This window comes from Alligator mississippiensis, chromosome 16 (genome assembly GCF_030867095.1).
Source record: "Alligator mississippiensis isolate rAllMis1 chromosome 16, rAllMis1, whole genome shotgun sequence".
Classification (NCBI taxonomy): domain Eukaryota; kingdom Metazoa; phylum Chordata; order Crocodylia; family Alligatoridae; genus Alligator; species Alligator mississippiensis.
In genome coordinates, this window is record NC_081839.1 from 15,035,825 (window position 1) to 15,055,470 (window position 19,646).

Here is a 19,646-nt window from a genome sequence, read left to right on the forward strand (position 1 = left end):
CAAACACTGCCCGTCTGTCATGTTTAAGGGTGCTGTAACTCTAGAGTGCTATAAAAATGCTTGAAATTACAGTGTTGTAAAATGTGCACAGACCACTTTTGTACACACCCTCATTTCTCAATTGCTAACAATATCTCTAAATCCTGCCTCCATTTACCTTTAATGATAACATTTGCTGGATATTATACTATGTTAACCTTTATTATTATTGTATGCATTACCAACAAAGTGAGAACTATCCTTAGAAGATAACACATACACAATTGGAAAGGGATGAGACAAACAGGGATCCTGGTTTTCCCTGAAAAGAAACATTCAAATTCTCTGATAAACATGCCCCCGCTCCCACCTCCCACAGCATGATTAAAATGTAAGGCCCTGCCACAACTTTCCCTGCCCCCAGTCCTGCTGGTGTCCCTCACCCCCATCCAAAGCCCCTGACCCCCAGCCCTAATGGAGGGGCCACCAGCTGCCAGAGGTCCTGCGCAAGGGACCTTGGTTCATTGCCCCCTGCCCCAACAGAAGGCAGCGGCTGCTGCAGTAGAGCAGAGCCCAGCTCCCCCCCTGCTGCCTGCCTACTGCAGGCTCAGGCAGGCGGGTGGGCAGATCCCCACCACTGTGTGCGCTCCTGGGTGGATGCGGTATGCCAGTAAAGAGGGAAATCCGCTTTATACTCTGTCTTCGCATGGGAAATGGAAAACTCAGATCCCTTGTGATAAATTACTCCATATATTCCTACATGTCTTATTCACCTGAGCACATAGTTTTTGTAGAATCTCTCCTCTTCGTTATGTACCTGAAACATATCACACATAGAAGCATAAGATGCAAGGCTACCATCCTTAATGATAGATTTTATTGTATCTATATCTTGTTTTTTCCAGTTATCTGAGGCCATTTGTAGACTGCCCAGCATATATGCTTAAAGACATAGGATGCCTATACATGTGCTTGGCGGCGGGCAGTCAGGGGGCGTTTTAATTAGAGCGGTTCCTGGAGAGCCGCTATATTAAAACACTTTGCAGTCATGCGCACTGAGGCTCTGTGGGTTTAGAAACGGCCACAGGATGCTTTATCCAAATCTCATTCAATGAGGGGCCTCATTTTTAAATCTGTGCAGGCTGATACAGGTGATGGTGAGGCCACACTGGAGCATTCTCATTACAATGCAAACCAGCACATTGATAGGCACCAAACTGACTCGAAGAGAGCTGAGAGGTGAGATAATTAATTTTCTAGATTTTTCAAAAGAACTAGGATATCATCTGCATGTCAAAGCATTTGATCCCCTCAATGCAAGTTGATTGCCTAATAGCTGCTGCCAGAGGCTCCAATGCTACACTGAGTAAGAGTGGAGAAATAGGCCATCCCTGACGCATCCTTTCTTCCAAGCAGAGGGAAGGTGATATCACACCATTCAAGGATCCTGCTGGGAGGGAGCTGTGGCTAAAATTGATATCCAGTTTATGGATTTCTCACCAAAACCAAATTTTTGTAAATTTAAGAGCAGATATTTGCAATCAATCTTGTCAAATGCTTTTTCAGCGTGTAGTGAGAGAACAGCTGCTGGTGAGACAGGCAGCTGCATAAACTATCCAAGGCCAAAGTACCCTTTATAAAACCTACCTGAACAGCATGTATCAAGAATGGAATCGCCTTACTATGTCTTAGAGCTCATCATTTTGTGAGAAACTGGTTATCAACATTCAGTAATGAGATTGGGCGGTAGGCTCCACATGTTAAGTCTTCCTTTCACTTCTTGAGTAGAAAAATAGATAAAGCTGTTCTTGCTTCTCCAGACAGAATTCCATTTTCAACTATTTTCAACTATTTTCTTGTACACAGCATTGTACACAGCTTATAATAAATGTTGCCAGACTGTACAGGAAAGTTTTCTAAAAGTCAGATGGAAAACTGTCCGGCCCCAGAGTTTTCCCGCACTTTAAGGAATGCATCTCCTCCATAACTTCCTGCAATTTATATACCTTCTAATCTAATAGCATCTTATCATTGGAGGTATTTCTTGCTGAGATCTACCTATTTGATGCCTCTTCCTAAAGTCTTCTAGTCAATACCTTACCTGCCTTGTCACGCCACTTATAATCATATTTAGTCTCTTGAGCTGAAATGCAATCTCATGTTAAAGATGTTCATGTATAATCATAAGAGGCTTATTTTGTCTGTCTCGAGCACTCTGATTGGTTGTCTCGGCAGCCAATCACAATGCTGCAACTGAAACAACCAAAAGTGCTCTGGACACACAGAATAAGACCATTTGTGAGGTGCCAGTGGGCCCTAAGCTGCTGGGGGCCCCTGGTGCTTCCCTGCATGGTGGTGGTGCCCCCCCAGCACTGCCCAGGAGGGGTGCCAGCAGGTGGGTGCTGCCCGGGGGGTGCCACCGCCACAGAGGGAAGCACTGGAGGCCCGTGCAGCTCAGGGGCTGCATGAACCACTGGCAGCTCACTCCCCAGCCTTGGGCTTGGTGGGCTTCCAGCACCCCATGCACCGTCCCTGCTGCCTTCCTGCCACCCGGGACCACCCGGAAATGGGCTGGCTGCCCTGGGAAGGTGACAGGATGGCAGCTGGGTGTGATGGCAGCCGGAGAAGGTGTCAGGGATGGGGTACGGGGCACTGGATACCCGCCAAGCCCGAGCTTCCTCCAGCACCCCCAGGCTGCCAGCACCCCATGTACCATCCCCATCGCCTCCTCCAGATAGGGCCCTTGTACATGTGAGGAATAGCGCTGTAATATGTTATGAAGAAAACTAATACACATGGGATGTGTTTTACTTTGCTATGTAAAAACTCATTTAAATCTTAACATGCTACCCAACCTGTACATTATTACACATTTAAATGGTTAAAATGGGCAACGAAGCCACTTAAATGGGCTATTTCCTCACATATACAAGAGCCGTTAGTCACGTGTACAAGGGCCCTCTTACTCTATGACTATGACCAAGTCACAAGGTCAGACAAAATATGTGTTTGTATTCCTAAGCCTGTGTTTACACATGGACAGCTTTATGTAGCCGTTTGAAGGGTGAGAAGTTTTGATTCTGTTAAAGCATTTGGTCAGTGAATACCCTAAAATCCTGTGTTTAAAGTAATAATTTTGCAATAAAAATTTAATCGCAAATGTTTTGTTGGTTTCATCTAGTTCTGAATTATTATTGTTTTAATTTACACCCTTGGGGATCTTACTGCAATATTTAAACAGAAGTAAAACTCTAGATTCCTTTCATGTCATCACAGAAATACACCAAAGAAACCACACCAAAGCAAGTAACACATGCGCTGCGGGGGCCCAGGTGCTTCCCTCGGCAGCAGCGATTCCCCTGCAGCCACCCGGCTGAGAGCTAGGTGCACTGGTGCAGCGCCAGCTCACAGGCAGCACCCACTGGGTCCAATGGTGCACGCGGCGCTGAAAGCCTGGCCGTGCTCAGGGAAGCTCGGCCTTGGCGGCCTTCCAGCGCCCCATGCACCGTCCCCGCCAGTAACAGATTGCAGTAGACTATCGATTCTTGGCAGCCAATCACAACAGGCAGGGAGAATAAGCATGTCATTATAATAGAAACATTTGAAGTTTTGGAATAAGAAGATTTTGGGAAAGAACATTTAAAATGTCTACAACACTGAGAAGTCCATCTAGCGAACGTGAATATGACAGACTGCCAAACAGGCAAGCGAGAAAAAAAGGAATTGGCTGAAGAAAAAAAACAACCTTTAGAAGCTGATCAAAGAAATCATTTAGCAGTATTTGGTCAAAGCATTATCCCCTTAAAAGTAGCTCTTTGAGCTTCCCCAAATGATCACAGCAGATGACAGGTAATGCCTGTTTTCTTCAATAAACTAAGCGATCCATTTCTCCATAGCTCACAGACTTTAGTATCCTTATGCAATGAAGTATGAAGCTTCCAGTTTCCCTTGTTCTTCATACAATGATTTAAATCAATTGCTCTTATAATGGGAGCAGGGTCAGAAATTAAGATGTTGTGTATTTCTGCACCTAAACAAGGAACGAGAGACTGGGCAGAAACCAGAGACTGGGTATAAGAAAATAATCAGTCCTGAAGTACGGTAAGTGAACTGAGGAGAAGCAGGTGTAGTCTCTCACCTCTGGGTGGTTATGCCTCCATATATCAGCCAATCCTATGTCTTTTTAATAAATAAGAGGGCTTGTTTTCAGTTTTCTGATAGACTCTATTAACGGTAACTGAGTTTTCAAGCACCGTATCCAATACGCAGTTCCAATCACCACCCAAAAGATTGGACTTTGTTGCTGACATATTGGTACTGTATGACAAAAAGGTAGCATCTCCACTACTCTTAGTGGTACAAACCTCCCCTCAGAGTCGACCCATCTGTTAATGAATGTGAAAGCAATCTGTTTGTGAATTAATATAGCTGTACCTCTGCTTCAAGAATTGCGTGACGAGTGGGATACAGACCATACCCACTGCTTTTTTAGCCTATAATCATCTTCAGCTTTTAAATGCATTCCTTGTAACAAAGCAATCCGACTGTCCAGAGATGGTAACGGTCTGAGCATTTTCATCCCTTCGGTGGGCTCATTCAGTGCTCTCCCATTGCATGACATGACAGTCATTGTCATTAGTTCTCCCCTTTGTACATTGAATGAAGTTGCCAAGCTCCTGGGGACAAAGAGGGACAAGACATAGCAAAGACAAGACGTAACCAAGAAACCCCCAGAGCAATATCTCACTGCTTGGTCACATCCAGGTCCCTGATGGCTTCAACTAACACGACCACACTCACCGCTCCACACGCTAAATAGTTACAACAGATTGTTATTGCACCATCGACCATGTGTTAATATTACTAATTTCACTAAGGTACGAAAATCCACTAACCAAAGCAGTAAGGCAAGTGGTAATAATGTCATGTCATGTCATGTCATGTCATGTCATGTCATGTCATATACTTCCCTGAATGCCTGTGCTGAAATGTCTAGAGGTAAAAACAATGTTACTATATAGCCAACCTCTTGAGCACCTCAGCCTTCAGGAAACAACAATCTATCTCCTAACTGCTAAAAGATTTAAAGTGGCCTTCGCTATACGTATAACTGACTAATGACAACTAATTAAAGAGTCCTTGTATAATTAAAATGAAGATATTCTGGATTTGGCTTCTTCTCAGGTAATTAGCCCAAGAGTCCTCCTCTTCAGTAACAGGGGTTGTGAAGGCTTCTCAGGTGGAGGGGCAGCTGCCTGCTAAACAGCCTCACAAAATGGAGGGGACGTTGCCTCTCGGCATCACACAAAATGGAGGGGAAGCTGTCCCCTCAGCAGCCTCACAAAATGGAGGGGATGCTGCCTCTCAGCATCACACAAAATGGAGGGGACGCTGCCTCTCAGCATCACACAAAATGGAGGGGAAGCTTCCCCCTCAGCAGCCTCACAAAATGGAGGGGAAGCTGTCCCTTCAGTGCCTCTGGACTCCAGCAGCTGTATCTCACTACCACAATACGGCACAACTAATTAAAGAAATAATAAATAAATAGACACAGAAACATCTTCTTCAAGAAATCGTCACTCTCTCCCTTCATGTTAGATCAGGACAAGATTGTCATTCCATGTGTCTGAAGGACAAATGAAGCGTTTCTCCTTTCCCTCCAACTTTACAGGAAAAGTAAAGTATTTCAGATCATATTTGACACCTGATATATGAAGCACTTCCCTTAATTCTTTGCTGCTCAGCTGTTTCAAGAAAGCTGGAAATAGTGAGATCTTATGAAGGGGAGGAGGGAGGAACCAGGAAACTATAGGTCAGTTCGTGTCAACACTATCCTTGGGAAAACTCTAGAAAAAGTCATTAAGGATCACATTTATGGGAGCCCAGCAGGGGACATGATGCTGAAAGGAAATCATCATGGATTCATTGCAGGCAGATCCTGCCTGAATAACCTGGTTTCTTTTTATGACCAGGTCGCAATATGCTTAGACGCAGGAGTCGAGGTAGATGTCCTCTACCTAGGCTTTAAGAAGGCCTCTGACACCGTATCTCATTCTGTTCTCGTAAATAAACTGAGCGGCTGTGATGGAGATGACTACACGGTCAGGCGGGTGGCAAATTGGCTGAGGGGTCGCACCCAGAGAGTGGTGGTGGACGGGTCGATATCGACCTGGAAAGATGTGGTCAGTGGAGTCCCGCAAGGCTTGGTCCCTGGACCGGTGCTATTCCATGTCTTCATCATTGACTTGGACGAGGGCGTGGAGAGCACCCTGTCCAAGTTCACAGATGATACCAAATAACGGGGCAAAGTTAACACACCAGAGGGTAGGGAACGGATCCAGGCAGATCTGGACAGGCTGGAAAAACGAGCAGAAAGAAATAGGATGCAGTTCAACAAAGACAGGTACAGAGTGCTGCACCTGGGCAAAGAGATCCACCAACCCACGTACAGGCTGGGGGATGACCTTCTCTGCAGCACGGTGCCGGAAAGGGAGTTGACTCCAAGACGGACATGAGTCGTCAATGTGACGAAGTGATCAACAAGGCTAACCACACTTCATTATGCATTAGGAGGTGCATGACGAACAGGTCCAGGGAGGCGATGCTTCCCCTCTGTGCCGCACTGGTCAGACTACAGTTGGAGTACTGCGTCCAGTTTTGGGCGCCGCACTTCAGAAGGGATGTGGACAACCTCGAGAGGGTTCAGAGGAGGCTGCTCGTATGGTCAGAGGCCTGCAGGCAAGGCCCTACGAGGAGAGACTGAGGGACCTAGATCTCTTCAGTCTTCGCAAGAGAAGGCTGAGAGGTGATCCTGTGGCTGCCTATACGTTCATCAGGGGAGGGCAGCAGGGAAGAGGACACGCTCTATTTACGAGGGCACCCCCTGGAGTAACTAGGAACAATGGCCACAAATTGACGGGGAGTAGATGTAGGTTTCAACTCGGGGTTTCAAAATAACAGGATTGTTAAACAGACAACACACTACACAGCCCCATGAAGTTATTGGTTCACACTCTCTCTCTCTCTCTCTCTCTCAAAATGGCAGCAGGAGAAAGAGACTCAGTGGAAGGGCTGGAGTCCAGGTGGGGAAGAGAAGCAGAGTGCAAGTCCCTGGTGGAAGAGGGGGCAGGGGGGATAGCTGCCTATCCAGGCTGGGAAGGGGTCCTTGTCTAGTAGGTGTTGTCCAGAGCAGGGTTGCTACTAAAATGAAATGCTGAAGCTTATCCTATGTCTTAGCTCACTTATACATATCTATAGGGAATAGAGGGGGGGGGGGGAAATGTCAGAAACGGTTAGGGAAGGGGAGGGAATGCATTTTAGAAGAAAAAAAGAAAATCTGGGGGGTTTGCTACATATTAAAATAAACAGACACGTAAAAATTTTGTTCAAGGAATTGTGATTGTCTCTCTTCGTGTTAGATCAGGACAGGATTTTTCCAGCTCCTTCCACATGTCTGAGGGAGAAAAGAAACATTTCTCCTTTCCCTCCAACTTCACGGAAAAAGTTGTGGAGTATTTCATATCATATTTGACACCTGATATATGAAGCACTTCCCTTAATTCTTTCCGGCTCAGCTCTCTATCCCTTAGAAGTAATTCACTTGGGGGTCAACTGATGTGCTCGCAGGACCGCGGGCCACCGGGGAGCGTGCAGCGTGGGCGAAGGAGGAAATGGGCGTGGACCTGGGGGCGGGGGAGCCTGGGGGGAGGGGGAGGGGCCTGGCGGAACTCATCCCCGGGCGTTGCCGCGGCAGCGTTCGTATCATCGCGCCGGCGCCGGGGAACGGCAGTCAGTTGCAGTCGGCGGCCGGAGCGGTGCTGACGGCTGTTCTCCATCTGGAGAGGAGCGGGTAAGTGAGGGATGGGGAAAGCTGCCCCCTCTTCTGCCACAACATGAGGTGAGCAAGGCTTGCAGACAGGACTCAGCAACCCCTTCCTCAGGCAGCATCAGCCCTGTTCAGACCATCCCATACACACCATTAGCCGAGCCCTGTACCAGCCTGCTCTCAACCCTGCCACAACACACACCTAACACCCGAACCTTGACAGAGGTGAAAGAGGGGAAGCACGGCAGTCAGTGTCCTGCCTCTACGAAATGTTGTCAACGTACCCTCAAGAGGTCTGACGTAGAGGGCCATGCCCCCCGTGGTTAAATAGGGCAGCCAAACATGAGCGCCACGCTAGGATCACACCTCAGATTACCAGGTTGTGGCTCCAAAGGATGCAGTTTCGTCTAGGAAATGTTTGTCTTCCTTCCTCCTCCTGCCTGTCACATCCTCAAACTCACCCATGAAACTATTAGCTAACAGCGTAGACAGCTCCTAACATTGCAACCCACAGAGGTGTCGCTCAATCCCCACCCTTCTTCACTGATCGCACTGAAGGATTCACTTCCTTCGTTGCCCCACAGTCAACAGATGCAACTATTTCAGACAAATCCATGAGAATGAAAGACACCTTTTGTTGTTGTTAGTGATTTTCTTGGTCACCGTCGCCGAGTCCCAGGAGAGCCTGTTCCAGAGGAGGATTTCTTTCCTGTCACCTTTCCCCTGCACAAGCAGCTGAGGATCAGGTAATGAGACAATGCACCCTGAGGCGCAGGTGGTTGTGAAGCTGGCATTGAAGCAATGGTCTTTTCTGACTTCAGGTTGGGGATTACTAATGTTTTCTCCCAAGCGCGTGAGCAGTGCAGAGGAGCCCAAGTCACTCTGGAGGCGAAGCCCTGAATAGCACATGATAGGAATTGCTTGTGCTAATTTAACCTTGTCTGTGTATTTTATTTTTGATTCAGACCATCTCTGCCTGCCCTGGTGACTCCAGGCTGCCAAATCCTTCCTGCTCCAGGTCCCCCTATCCAGCCAGGACGGATGGCATCTGGCACCCCACCAGCATAGAGGCAACAACAGTTGTTGGTTAAGGAGATATCATGCTAGATGTACTTAGGGTGCAGAACATGGGTACAGGCCTAGTCGGGAAAAAAGGAACTGGGTAAGAAAAGGTAGAGGGAGCGTGCCTTTTGAGAAGAGAGGCCAAGAGCAGACATGAGGGGCAATGGACCTGTACAACTTTATCCAGTTTTGCCACCGAGGGCTGTAAGGGGAAATCAGGGAGGGGCAGTTATGCCTGGGAGAGAGCAAGGGAAGGGGGAAGGCGGAGGGATGCAGGAGAAAGGGAAGTGTTTAATGTGTTTGTAGGGGAAGGGGCAGTGCACGACAGCATATTCCAACAAGTCTCCTAATACATGGCAGAGTCCCCTTCCAGGTACAAGACACATCCACCTAGCTGCATCTACTGAGGCGCCCAGCAGCTGCAGAGACTCCTGGGAGGCAGGACCCGTTGAGGCCAAGGACCACAGAAGAAGGCGAGGAACCCAGCCAGAGGGACTGCGAGACTCTACCTAGCAGTCCGCCAGCCCTCCAGGGCAAGTGAGTGGTCTGCAGCCTGTCCCAGCCGCCTTCCCATTTCTGGCCAGGGAGGAGCAGCTGTGGGCGGGAAACCATATCCCCAGAAGTGATGACATCTCCTCTGGGGCTCTCCAGCACCATCATCAGTGTGTTTGCAAACATCCCCAAGGAGTGGAGGTCCCAACACCTCCCTTGCCAGGGGCCATTCCCCCGGCCACGTGTCCCGGGGGGCCCAAATCTGTGGAGTTTCTGAGTGCTCACAGCTCCCAGAAAAGGTGCCCTACTTCCCAGGATGTATCCTGAGTCCCAACGTTCAGTCCCCCTGACTTGAATGAGGAGAGCAGGCAAGGGCAGGAGGAGGGAGTTGTTAGTCCAAACTAACTGAAGGTCTCTGGTCCTGAGCCAACAGCTTGCAAACCTCTGACAGCCAATAGCTGGCACCCAGTATTTAGGGGAAAGCATGGGATGTGGGGGAGTCACCCAGCTCGGGGAAGGGGCAGACAGACAAGTAGGGAGAGACAGCTTTGAACCCACACTCCTAACTGTTTCTGTGTCAGGATGGAGAGGCTGAGGCGGATCCTCAGAAAGAGGATGGCAAGAATGGCCCCGGGACAGGAGAAGGACAGGAAGAAGCCTGAGGAGGAGGAGCAGGGCGGCCACCACCAGGCAGAGGCTGCATCAAGGAAGGGCAGGTGGTGGCACTGTCTCGTGGGCTGGAGAAGAAGGGCACCTCCAGCAGCCACGGAAGAGCAGGGAGGGGAGCCAGTCAGGCCCCGATGGAGGTGGCCCAGGATACAGCTGGGCAGGCAGGGCCCAGCACCAACAGAGAGCCAGGCACAGCCCTCGCGCAGCTCCAGCCCCAAACACAGCAGCCAGGACCCCAGCGCTGAAGCCCAGCCGAAGGCCACTCCTCACGTGGCTTGGGAGGAGAAGCCAGGCTCCCCAGGGCAGGAGCTGCACAGGCCCTGGTTCAAGCTGGGCTCCAGCTCCTCCAGGGAGGACAGCGACAGCTCCCAGGAGGCTGTGGGCCTCCAGCAACATGCTGCCACCGCCAGAGGTGAGGTGACACCCAGACGTCCAGTGCAAACAGGGCAGTGACCCCTGAGTGCGGTGAGTCGCTCTGTGATGGGGCCGGGGGATCCCAGGCAGAGCAACAGCCTGAGTGACAGGAGGCCTCGCACCCCCAGTGTGGGCCACAGACATGGTCCTGGGTGGGGAGCGGGAAGAGGGAGCCTTGTACGTGAGGGTCCCCAAATCTCCCAGAGGGGCAGGCACCTTCCTGGGGTGCTGGGACAGGCGGGGCCTGAGGCAGTGCATGGAGAGGGGCCATATAGCACTTGGGCAGCCACGGGGCCATTTCCTGGGCTGCAGGAACGTGGACACACCTCTCCTCTGCATTGCCCCTCTGTTTCCCCTCAGCAGCAGCAGGCATCACAGTCTCTCCCTCTCCCTGCAGATACAGTCCTGCCCTTCTACAAGGCAGAGGAAGAGCAGAGGGAGGACTTCACCTACCTGGAGGAAGCCGCCCTCTCAGTCATCCTACGGCACCTCCAGAGCACGGACCAGGTAGGAACATCCCAGAGCTGGACCAGCACCAGCACCAGCCCGTCCACTCTCCCACCATGTGGCCCTCTGGGGAGGAGGAACCGAGTGAGCCACAGCGTTTGATGGGCACGTGCAGCCCACGTGGGCTGGGACCCTCGTCGGGGGTGCTTTTGTCCCAAACAACCTGGGGACCCCTCCCCACAGAGACCCCATCCCTGTGCCAGACCCCATTTGCCCAGGAGGAGATGTGGATTGAGAACGGGGGATACCACCAGATCTGAGCCCCACGCTCCCCTTGGGAGGGCAGGCAGGTTCCTGGCTATGAGCCGGCCTTTTCCCATTGTAACTTATGGTGTATGCAGACTGTGAATGAGGGGCTCACTTTCCTCCGTGCCGTCCCCACGCTGTGCCTGGCTACAGTGAAGAGGGGCGAGGACACCCTAGAGCCGCCCTGCTGCAAAGCGGCACTTGTGGAGAGGATTGTGGTGAGTTCAAAAGAGCACTGGCTGCTTCGGGTCAGAAGTTAAGCAGCCAGGAGAGGATGTGTGAATGGGGACTGGAGTGAAGAGGAGAGGGCAGGTGTTGCTAGGTGTGTGGATAGGGGGTAGAGAAGCGGGACATTGTGGGGTGAATGAGTACAGGGTGGTAGGGGAATGAGAGGGCTGGAGGACTGATGTGGGAGCGGGTGGGGAAACCGGGTGACCAACAGGGTGTTCATGAGCATGTCGGAGGAAAGAGGAGAGCCGTGTTCAGTGAGGGCGGAGGAGAGAACTGGTAGGGGGGGCCCAGGTTGGCGGTGGCATCCAGGTGCCCCAGGAGCACTGTGAGGTCTCCTTCTCACGCTCCCCCATGCGTCTCTCAGGTGCTGATTGACAAGCTGTCCGACTGTGAAGAAGAGCCCAGCACCATCCTTCCTTACAGCATGGCTGTTGTTTGCATCCTCAGGTACTTGTTCACTTGCCCAGCTGCACTAACTGCAGCACTGCTCAGCTCCAGAGATTTCCCCTGGTTTGCCGACGAGGTGGGAATATGTCCTTTCCCCAGGTTAGGTACTGAGTTTCCCTGTAATGATGACACAAGGGCCTTCAGCAAAGGGCCGACAGTGTGGATACTGTTGGAGGGTCAAGGATCAGTGGGACGGGCAACAGAGGGGTCAGTGGGCCAACCCTGACCCTTGGGTGCTGGCACACTTCAGCCTTCCTTGAGGTTTCAATTCATATTGTCGCCTCTGGGTGCCTATTTCCCTGTCGAGACCTGCCCACATCAGAGCCAATGCCAGCCCCACAGAGCTCCATCCAGACAGGCTCCTCTTTCCTGACAGCAAACTGAAGCCAGCCCTGGAGCCAGCCCTGGAATCGCGCCTCCTCTACACCGCCCTCCACAAGACCTTCCTGATGGCCACAGGGCACAACAGCCAGCACATCCAGGTACCTCTTTCTCTCACTGCACAGTCCCACCAGCCATCCCCTGGCAGACATGGCACAGGACTTTCCAGCACTGACCCTCTTGGCTCTCTGTCTTCTTCCAGGGCATGCAGCGGATCAGCGTGGAATACCTGCAGGCCACGCTGAGGTGTCTGCTGGCAACTGCCCCCAGCCTGGCCAGGCTGCAGTTCATTGGGCAGGTGAGCACCATGGGGAGAGGCTGGGTTTAGGACGGGGGCAGTTACAATGACCTGTGCACTGCAGGAGCCGGTCCTCAGAGAAGAAACCCTGGCTCCTTCCTTGAGACAAGAGTCTGGTGCAAGTTCACCATGCCGATCCCTCAGGGATTACCCACAGAGTGGAGGATGCCCCTTTGGATTTGGCTTTGGAGCCTGGCATGGATACAGGATTTTGTCTCCTTCCTGTCATGCTGTCTATGTTCAGGGAGGAGAGGAGCAGCCCTGAGACAGAGTCTGGTCCCAGCTTTAAGAGACAAAAACCATCCCTGAGATGCAGAGGGAGGGGTCGGGGCTGGGAAAGGGCGTTTGGGGGCAGGGCCGTGCTGGATGCAACAATCCCTTCTTACAGCGTTTGGCCCCCTGAGGCTGATGTTTTACCCTGGGCTAAAAGGGTCAGCACTCAGGCGGGGGTGGGGATCATTGGTACAACAGGAGCACGTGTCCACTGCCATGAACTTCTTCCACCCACAGCACTTGACCTTGTGGCTCCAGTTGGAAGATAAGAGGGACAGAGCCACAGCCATCAAGATCACCACCAGCCTGCTCTGCTTTGCAGTCTCCCTCCTCCCACAGTTTGAGGTAAATGAGCCTTGTGTCAGGTCCTGACTTTAGGCAGAGGCAGGGCTGGTGAAAAAGCCTGTGGGATAGCAGTGGCAGCGGTAAGTGCGGGATAGGAGAGAGGATCCCTGCATGGCAGAGTGAGGGCTGGGAACTGGCTGTGCTTGATTCAAGGGCTTGTGCTCCTGGCTAAGAGCCCCTGTCTCAGGAGAGGGCAGCAGCTGCCATAGAGTGCTCCAGGCAGATTCATGCCTGTCTCAGGAGCCCTGCTGCTCCTCCTGGAGCAACAAATGCAGGGAGTCCTCAGGGGGGCCCGCTCCTAGACCCTGGGCTCCCTGCTGTATGGCAGGCAGAGAGATTTATTTCTCAGGCTTCAGGAGATGCACACGGCCCAGAGAGCCTGAGGTGATTGCCGGTCAGACATAGATGGACTCCCCTGTCCTCTGCCTTTCCTTAGGACTCGCCCAAGGTGCCCCTGGTGGGTGACCTGGTGGCCCTGCTGGGTCTGTGCATCAGCGACCCAGTGGAGGAGATCAGCCGCCAGGCCAAGGAGGGCCTCTCCCACCTCTACAAGATCTTGATGCATCAGAAGGGTATGGAAACCTTGAGTCCAGCTGTGGGAATCTCCTAAGAAAATCAGCCTGTCCAGGGTCTGCAAGCGGGGAAGTTGACATAGGGGGAGAGTTCACGGAGACATGAGGGCAAAGTGGCCTCAGGGAGGGCAGGAGCAGTAGCCTTGAACTCAGGGGAGGGACTGTAGGGTGTTACGTAACCCTTGGGCTACAGCCTGGCTTCAGTGAGATCGGGAGGTTCCCCTCTTAGACATCATCTGTACCATGGCACCAATCCCAGGGTCTGCAGTTCAGAGCGCTCACATGTTTTCAGTTCTGAAGCCAGAACAGCAGCTCTGACCAGCCTCTCTCTGTCCTAGGGCAAGACATCCAAGAGGCACAGGAGCTGTGGCCCATCAGCCAGCACCAGCACCACCTACACCGAATCCTCCTCTACATCGATCTGGCCACAATGGGAGAGGTAAGGATGCTCTGCCCATTCTGTACACCAGCTCAGGAGATGGGGCTGTGTTCCCCTGGAATACCTGCCTCCTGCCTTCAGGAGGAAGGCTCTACCTTTAGCCCACAGCACCCTCTGTCAGGCTTAGAGCGAGGAGCAAGGGTGCATGGTTGTAAGTCCGAGTCCTAGCCACGTCCATGGTTTGTATGTCTTGCATGGTGTCACGCTGACGTGGCCCAAGGACAATCCCCTGGGAGGGAAGTTACTGCAGGACCCCACTGTCCCTCCCTGACTGACACTGGAGGTCCTGAGCTGGGCAGCTCTGACCTGGGGCTGGCAAGCAGCCAGCACACACCCACCATTGCTCCAACAGATCCTTGCAGGAAGTCCCATTCTGTGCAGAAGCGCAGACATGCTGTGCTCTTCTCTCCACAGTTAAAAAGCAGAACCACCCTCCCCTTGGGTTTCAGTAGGCAGCACTGTGAGCTTCCATCCCAGGCTACTTGACAGCCCCATGTGAAAGGCAGGGAGAAGGTCAGGGCAGGAGAGGGGAACAAGACCTGAGTCCTCCTCTGCTTATCTGGACTTTGCATCCGCTGAGAGATTTGAAAGGCTGTCGAGTAGAGTGACCTGCCATGGCTCCAGCCAGGCTCTCATCCTCCCCACAGCCCATCAAAAGGGCAACGCATTCCAGTTCCTTGACGGGGAGCCTGGCTCTGGGATGCAACAATGCCTTGTGTCCTGTGGGTTTCAGGCCTTCAGGAAGATCCTCTCCGAAGACCAGAGGAGAGCATTTGCACAGAGGGCACTGCTGGGGATCCACCATGTCATGCTGCACGTGAGCCAGGCCGGGGTGGTTCTGCTCTATGCCATCCTGGGGCAATCTGGTCACCTGACGGGGGCAGAAGTGAGCAGCATGGTTGGATTCAGGAAATGAGTGGCAGGACACACTCTCTCACTTCTAGCCAAGGAGAGGGTGATTTCTGGGTAGGGAAGCTAAAGACGGTGTGTGTTTGGTGGGGGACAACGCGTCTGGTAGACATGTCTTTGGGCTGGTTTGGGATTGTGCTGGCTCCAATGTCATTACCTGACTGTCCCTGGTGGCCCTGGAGTCCCTGACTGGTTTCTGTACCCTTGCAGGAGAAGGAAATTCCCGTCAGGGTACTGAGGAAGCTCCTAATCCTGAAATGCTTCCATCAGCTGCCCAAAGAGCTGCAGAGGCACAGTCATCTGGAGAGTGCCTCAAGGATCCCCATCTCTCCGCAGCAGCGCCATCCATCCTGATGCAAGCAAAGGCTGGGTGTGAGGCCACGGATGCCAACTGCGAGGCATGGGACACGGTGTAGGGGAGGTCGGAGCCGTGGATATAAGCCCTAGGTATCAGCGTGTGGCAGGGCACTGCTAGTGCCTGCCACTTTAAGGGCTGGGTCAGGCATCCAGCAAGTGCCTGATGGCAGCAGTCATTTTGACAACTTTGTATATAAAGGCTGCAGTCTGCTGCTGCCAGCCGAGGCAGAAACATTGCCTCGCTGAGCTGCAGCAGGAACAACCAGGCGGTAAGGGAAAGAGCTTATGGGGATGGCTAGGAGGCTCTTGGTCCTGGGCACGACCGAAAACTGCACCCTGCCGGGAATGGGTGGCCTGGTGGGGCTCCTAGTGGCGTGGGAGTCCCCAGGAAATGCCAGGCCAGTTACCACCCCGGTGAAAGGCGGGTCGGGGCGCCTTAATAACCCCAGCTCCCACAACCAGGTGGGTAACCCCATAGTAGGCCTGAGACGGCGGACCCCTGTGAGAGAGCGGACTAGATGCTCACAATCCTGACTTGAGGCACCCTCAACTGGTCAGTGCTGGGGCCAGGACCAGAAGGGTCAAAAGGGCCAGGGGCCCACTGTGAGGGACGCCCAGAGCCAAGGGCCTGGGGTTTCTAACTGGCCTTGGAGGGGAGGCCAGGGCCTGTGTGGCCAAAGGTCCCGGGGTGTGGGGCACACCTGAGAGGGGGAAGAGTGCAGGGAGGTAGACAGCCCAGAATGAGGGCGGAGTAGGCCGCCTGATCGGAAGGAGCCAGTTGGGGTCCAGACTGGAGGATTATGGGGCCCAGGATGGGGCCAAAGATGCTAAGAACTGGGATGCCATCTGTGAGACATGAGCTGCAGCATAGGGGAGGATTTGGAGCTGCAGATAACATCCCCAGGCATTCGGGCAAGAAATGGACAGCCTACCTCTTAATTAAGACCATCCTTTTGTATTGCCACGGTGTGGCAGGAAAGAGAGGCGGGCGCTTAGCCCAGAAAAACTTGGGCAGGAAGGGCCTCCTGTTACACAGTGCAAGTAAATGGGCAGCTTCCTGCCATGTTCTCATCTTTCACCTGTATCATCAAGGTTGTGGCAGGTGAGGGAGGCGGGCAGTTAGCCCTGAGACAAGTGGGTGGGTCAACGATTTGACCGGCCCCAGGATGCCCACTTTTTACCAGTGGACAGGAGGATTAAGGTTCAACCAGACTGACCAGCAGCACTGGTGTTGCGGGGGACTCCTGCTTGGGACACCCCTCTGAATTTGGTTGGTGTTTGCGAGAGACGCACTGAAATTAGATTAAGGGTTCAAAAACATAAAAGGGATTGCTTTAGGACTAAGAGGAACATGAGAATAAAGAGGATAAAGAATGATAATGACAAGGCAGGTAAACAATGGGAAGCACACACAATAATACCGATGCAGTACTTTACTAAATATCACAATCAGCTGGAAGGCCCAAATGAAATAACAGGAAAATGGAAAATGGCATCAAGGAAGCAGACAGTTAAGAACAGGGCAGAAAATTATGGCATCCAGAGGATGAAACCAGTCTGTCAATCCAAGGTGGTTCAAATAGTTTGGAAGGTCACCTGGGACTGGGTTGTTCAGCACTATTGCCTCTCACCCTCCATGTGGAGCAGAGATTACACTCACCAGTCTCTTAGAATCGGATGCAGCCAGGCACAGCTCTCCCACAACTCCAATCATAGCACCTTTGCCAGTGTAGTGAGAGAACAGCTGCTGATGAGTCAGGCAGTTGTGTGAACTACCCGAGGCCAAAGTACCCTTTATAGAACCTACCTGTACGGCATGTATCAAGAATGGAATCACCTTACTACGTCTTAGAGCTCATCATGTTGTGAGAAACTGGTTATCAACTTTCAATATTGAGATTGGGCGGTAGGCTCCACATGTTAAACCTTTCTTTCACTTCTTGAGTAGACAAATAGATAAAGCTGTTCTTGCTTCTCTAGACAGAATTCCATTTTCAACTATTTCACTGTACATAGTTTATAATAATTGTTGCCAGACTTCTCCGGAAAGTTTTCTAAAATTCAGATGGAAAACTGCCAGAGCTTTCCCCTCTCTAAGAAATGCAGCACCTCCGTAACTTTCTGTAACGTGATCTCCTTCTCTAGTTCAATTGCTTGACATATTCAAATCTAATTCATATAGCTTCTAATCTAATACTGTATTATCATTGGAGGTAATTATTGCAGAGATCTGCTATTTGATGCCTCTGCCTAAAGTCTTCTAGCCAATAACTTACCTGCCTTGTCACGCCACTCATAGTCATGTTAACTCTCTTGACCTGACATGCAATCCCATGTCAAAATGTTTATGTATCATCACAAGAGACTTATTCTGTCTGTCTGGAGCACTCTGATTAGTTGTCTTGGCAGCCAATCGCAATGCTGAAACTGAAACAACCAAAAGTGCAGACAGAATAAGACCATTTCAGACAGATATGTAGACAACTTAGAGGTAGAACGAAGCACTGGGGCACTCTGCTGTGGAGTGGGTAGGGTCCGGCGAGGGCACGGAGGTGAGGGGGCAGGGTTGAGAGGTGGGGAAATAAAGCAGTGAGGGGCCCGTTCCCTATTTTTCCCCTCCAGAACCTGCCTGCCTCTCCTGCAGCCAGAGGGAGAGCTGCCAGTGGGATCTGAGCTGCTGGGGGCCTCCAGTGCTTCCCTGCATGGTGATGGTGCCCCACAGGACTGCCGGGCCGGGTGTCAGCGGGTGGGTGCTGCCCATGCAGTGCTGCCACCACAGCGGGAAGCACTGGAGTTCCCTGCAGCTCAGGGGCTGCATGAACCACTGGCAGCTCACTCCTCAGCCACGGGAGATGCAGGCAGGGACCGGGAGGAAAAAAAATGAAGATCAGGCCCCTCACTGTTTTTGTGGGGTTTTTTACTTGGCAGAGCCTGCCTGCATGAGTTGCCACTGGGTCTTACAGCCCCTGAGCTGTAGGAGGGCCTTGTACTTCCCGCAGCGGTGGCAGACCCCCACTGGGCCGGCTGGGCAGGGTGCTAGCTGCTCGGGTGCAGCCCCAGCTCTCAGGCAGTATCTGCCAGAACCAACGGTGCATGCGGCGCTGGAAGCCTGGGTGTTTTCAGGGAAACTCAGGCTTGGTGGGCTTCCAGCACCCCGTGCACCGTCCCTGCCACCTTCCCACCACCTGGAACCACCCGGGAATGGGCTGGCTGCCCCGGGATGGTAGTGGGATGGCAGCTGGGTGTGATGGCAGCCAGAGAAGGTGTCAGGGATGGGGTACGGGGCAGTGAATACCCACCAAGCCCAAGCTTCCTCCAGCACCCTCAGGCTGCCAGCACCCCCAGGCTGCCAGCACCCCATGTACCATCCCCATCGCCTCCTCCAGATAGGGCCCTTGTACATGTGAGGAATAGCGCTGTAATATGTTATGAAGAAAACTAATACACATGGGATGTGTTTTACTTTGCTATGTAAAAACTCATTGAAATCTTAACATGCCACCGAACCTGTACATCATTACACATTTAAATGGTTAAAAATGGGCAACGAAGCCACTTAAATGGGCTATTTCCTCACATATCCAAGAGCTGTTAGTCACGTATACAAGGGCCCTCTTATTCTATGACTGTAACCAAGTCACAAGGTCAAACTTTTGACAAAATATGTGCTTGTATTCCTAAGCCTGTGTTTACACATGGACAGCTTTACGTAGCCATTTGAAGGGTGAGAATTTTTGATTCTGTTAAAGTATTCGGTCAATCACTATCCTAAAATCCTGTATTTAAAGTAATAATTTTGCAATAAAAATGTAATCACAAATGTTTTGTTGGTTTCATCTAGTTTTGAATTATTGTTATTTTAATTTACATCCTTGGGGATCTTACTGCAATATTTAAACAGAAGTAAAACTCTAGATTCCTTTCATGTCATCACAGAAATACACCAAAGAAACCACACCAAAGCAAGTAACACATGCGCTGCGGGGGCCCAGGTGCTTCCCTCGGCAGCAGCGATTCCCCTGCAGCCACCCGGCTGAGAGCTAGGCGCACTGGTGCAGCCCCAGCTCACAAGCAGCACCCACTGGATCCAAGGGTGCACGGGGCGCCGGAAGCCTGGCCATGCTCAGGGAAGCTCAGCTTTGGTGGTATTCCAGTGCCCCATGCACCGTCCCCGCCAGTAATAGATGGCAGTAGACTATC

At 51.9% G+C, this 19,646-nt stretch overlaps 1 protein-coding gene across 1 annotated transcript; it reads left to right on the forward strand.

The window, feature by feature from the left end:
- The first annotated feature begins 7,702 nt into the window (after positions 1-7,702).
- Positions 7,703-19,266, forward strand: LOC132246441 (maestro heat-like repeat family member 5). The gene is made up of 11 exons (XM_059719559.1): positions 7,703-9,403; positions 9,940-10,439; positions 10,839-10,948; positions 11,290-11,412; positions 11,790-11,872; positions 12,249-12,354; positions 12,456-12,551; positions 13,062-13,169; positions 13,606-13,741; positions 14,080-14,180; positions 14,914-19,266. The coding sequence occupies exons 2-11, from the start codon at positions 9,941-9,943 to the stop codon at positions 15,094-15,096; spliced, it is 1,545 nt and encodes a 514-aa protein (XP_059575542.1). The 5' UTR covers positions 7,703-9,403; position 9,940; the 3' UTR covers positions 15,097-19,266.
- The last annotated feature ends 380 nt before the right edge of the window (positions 19,267-19,646 follow it).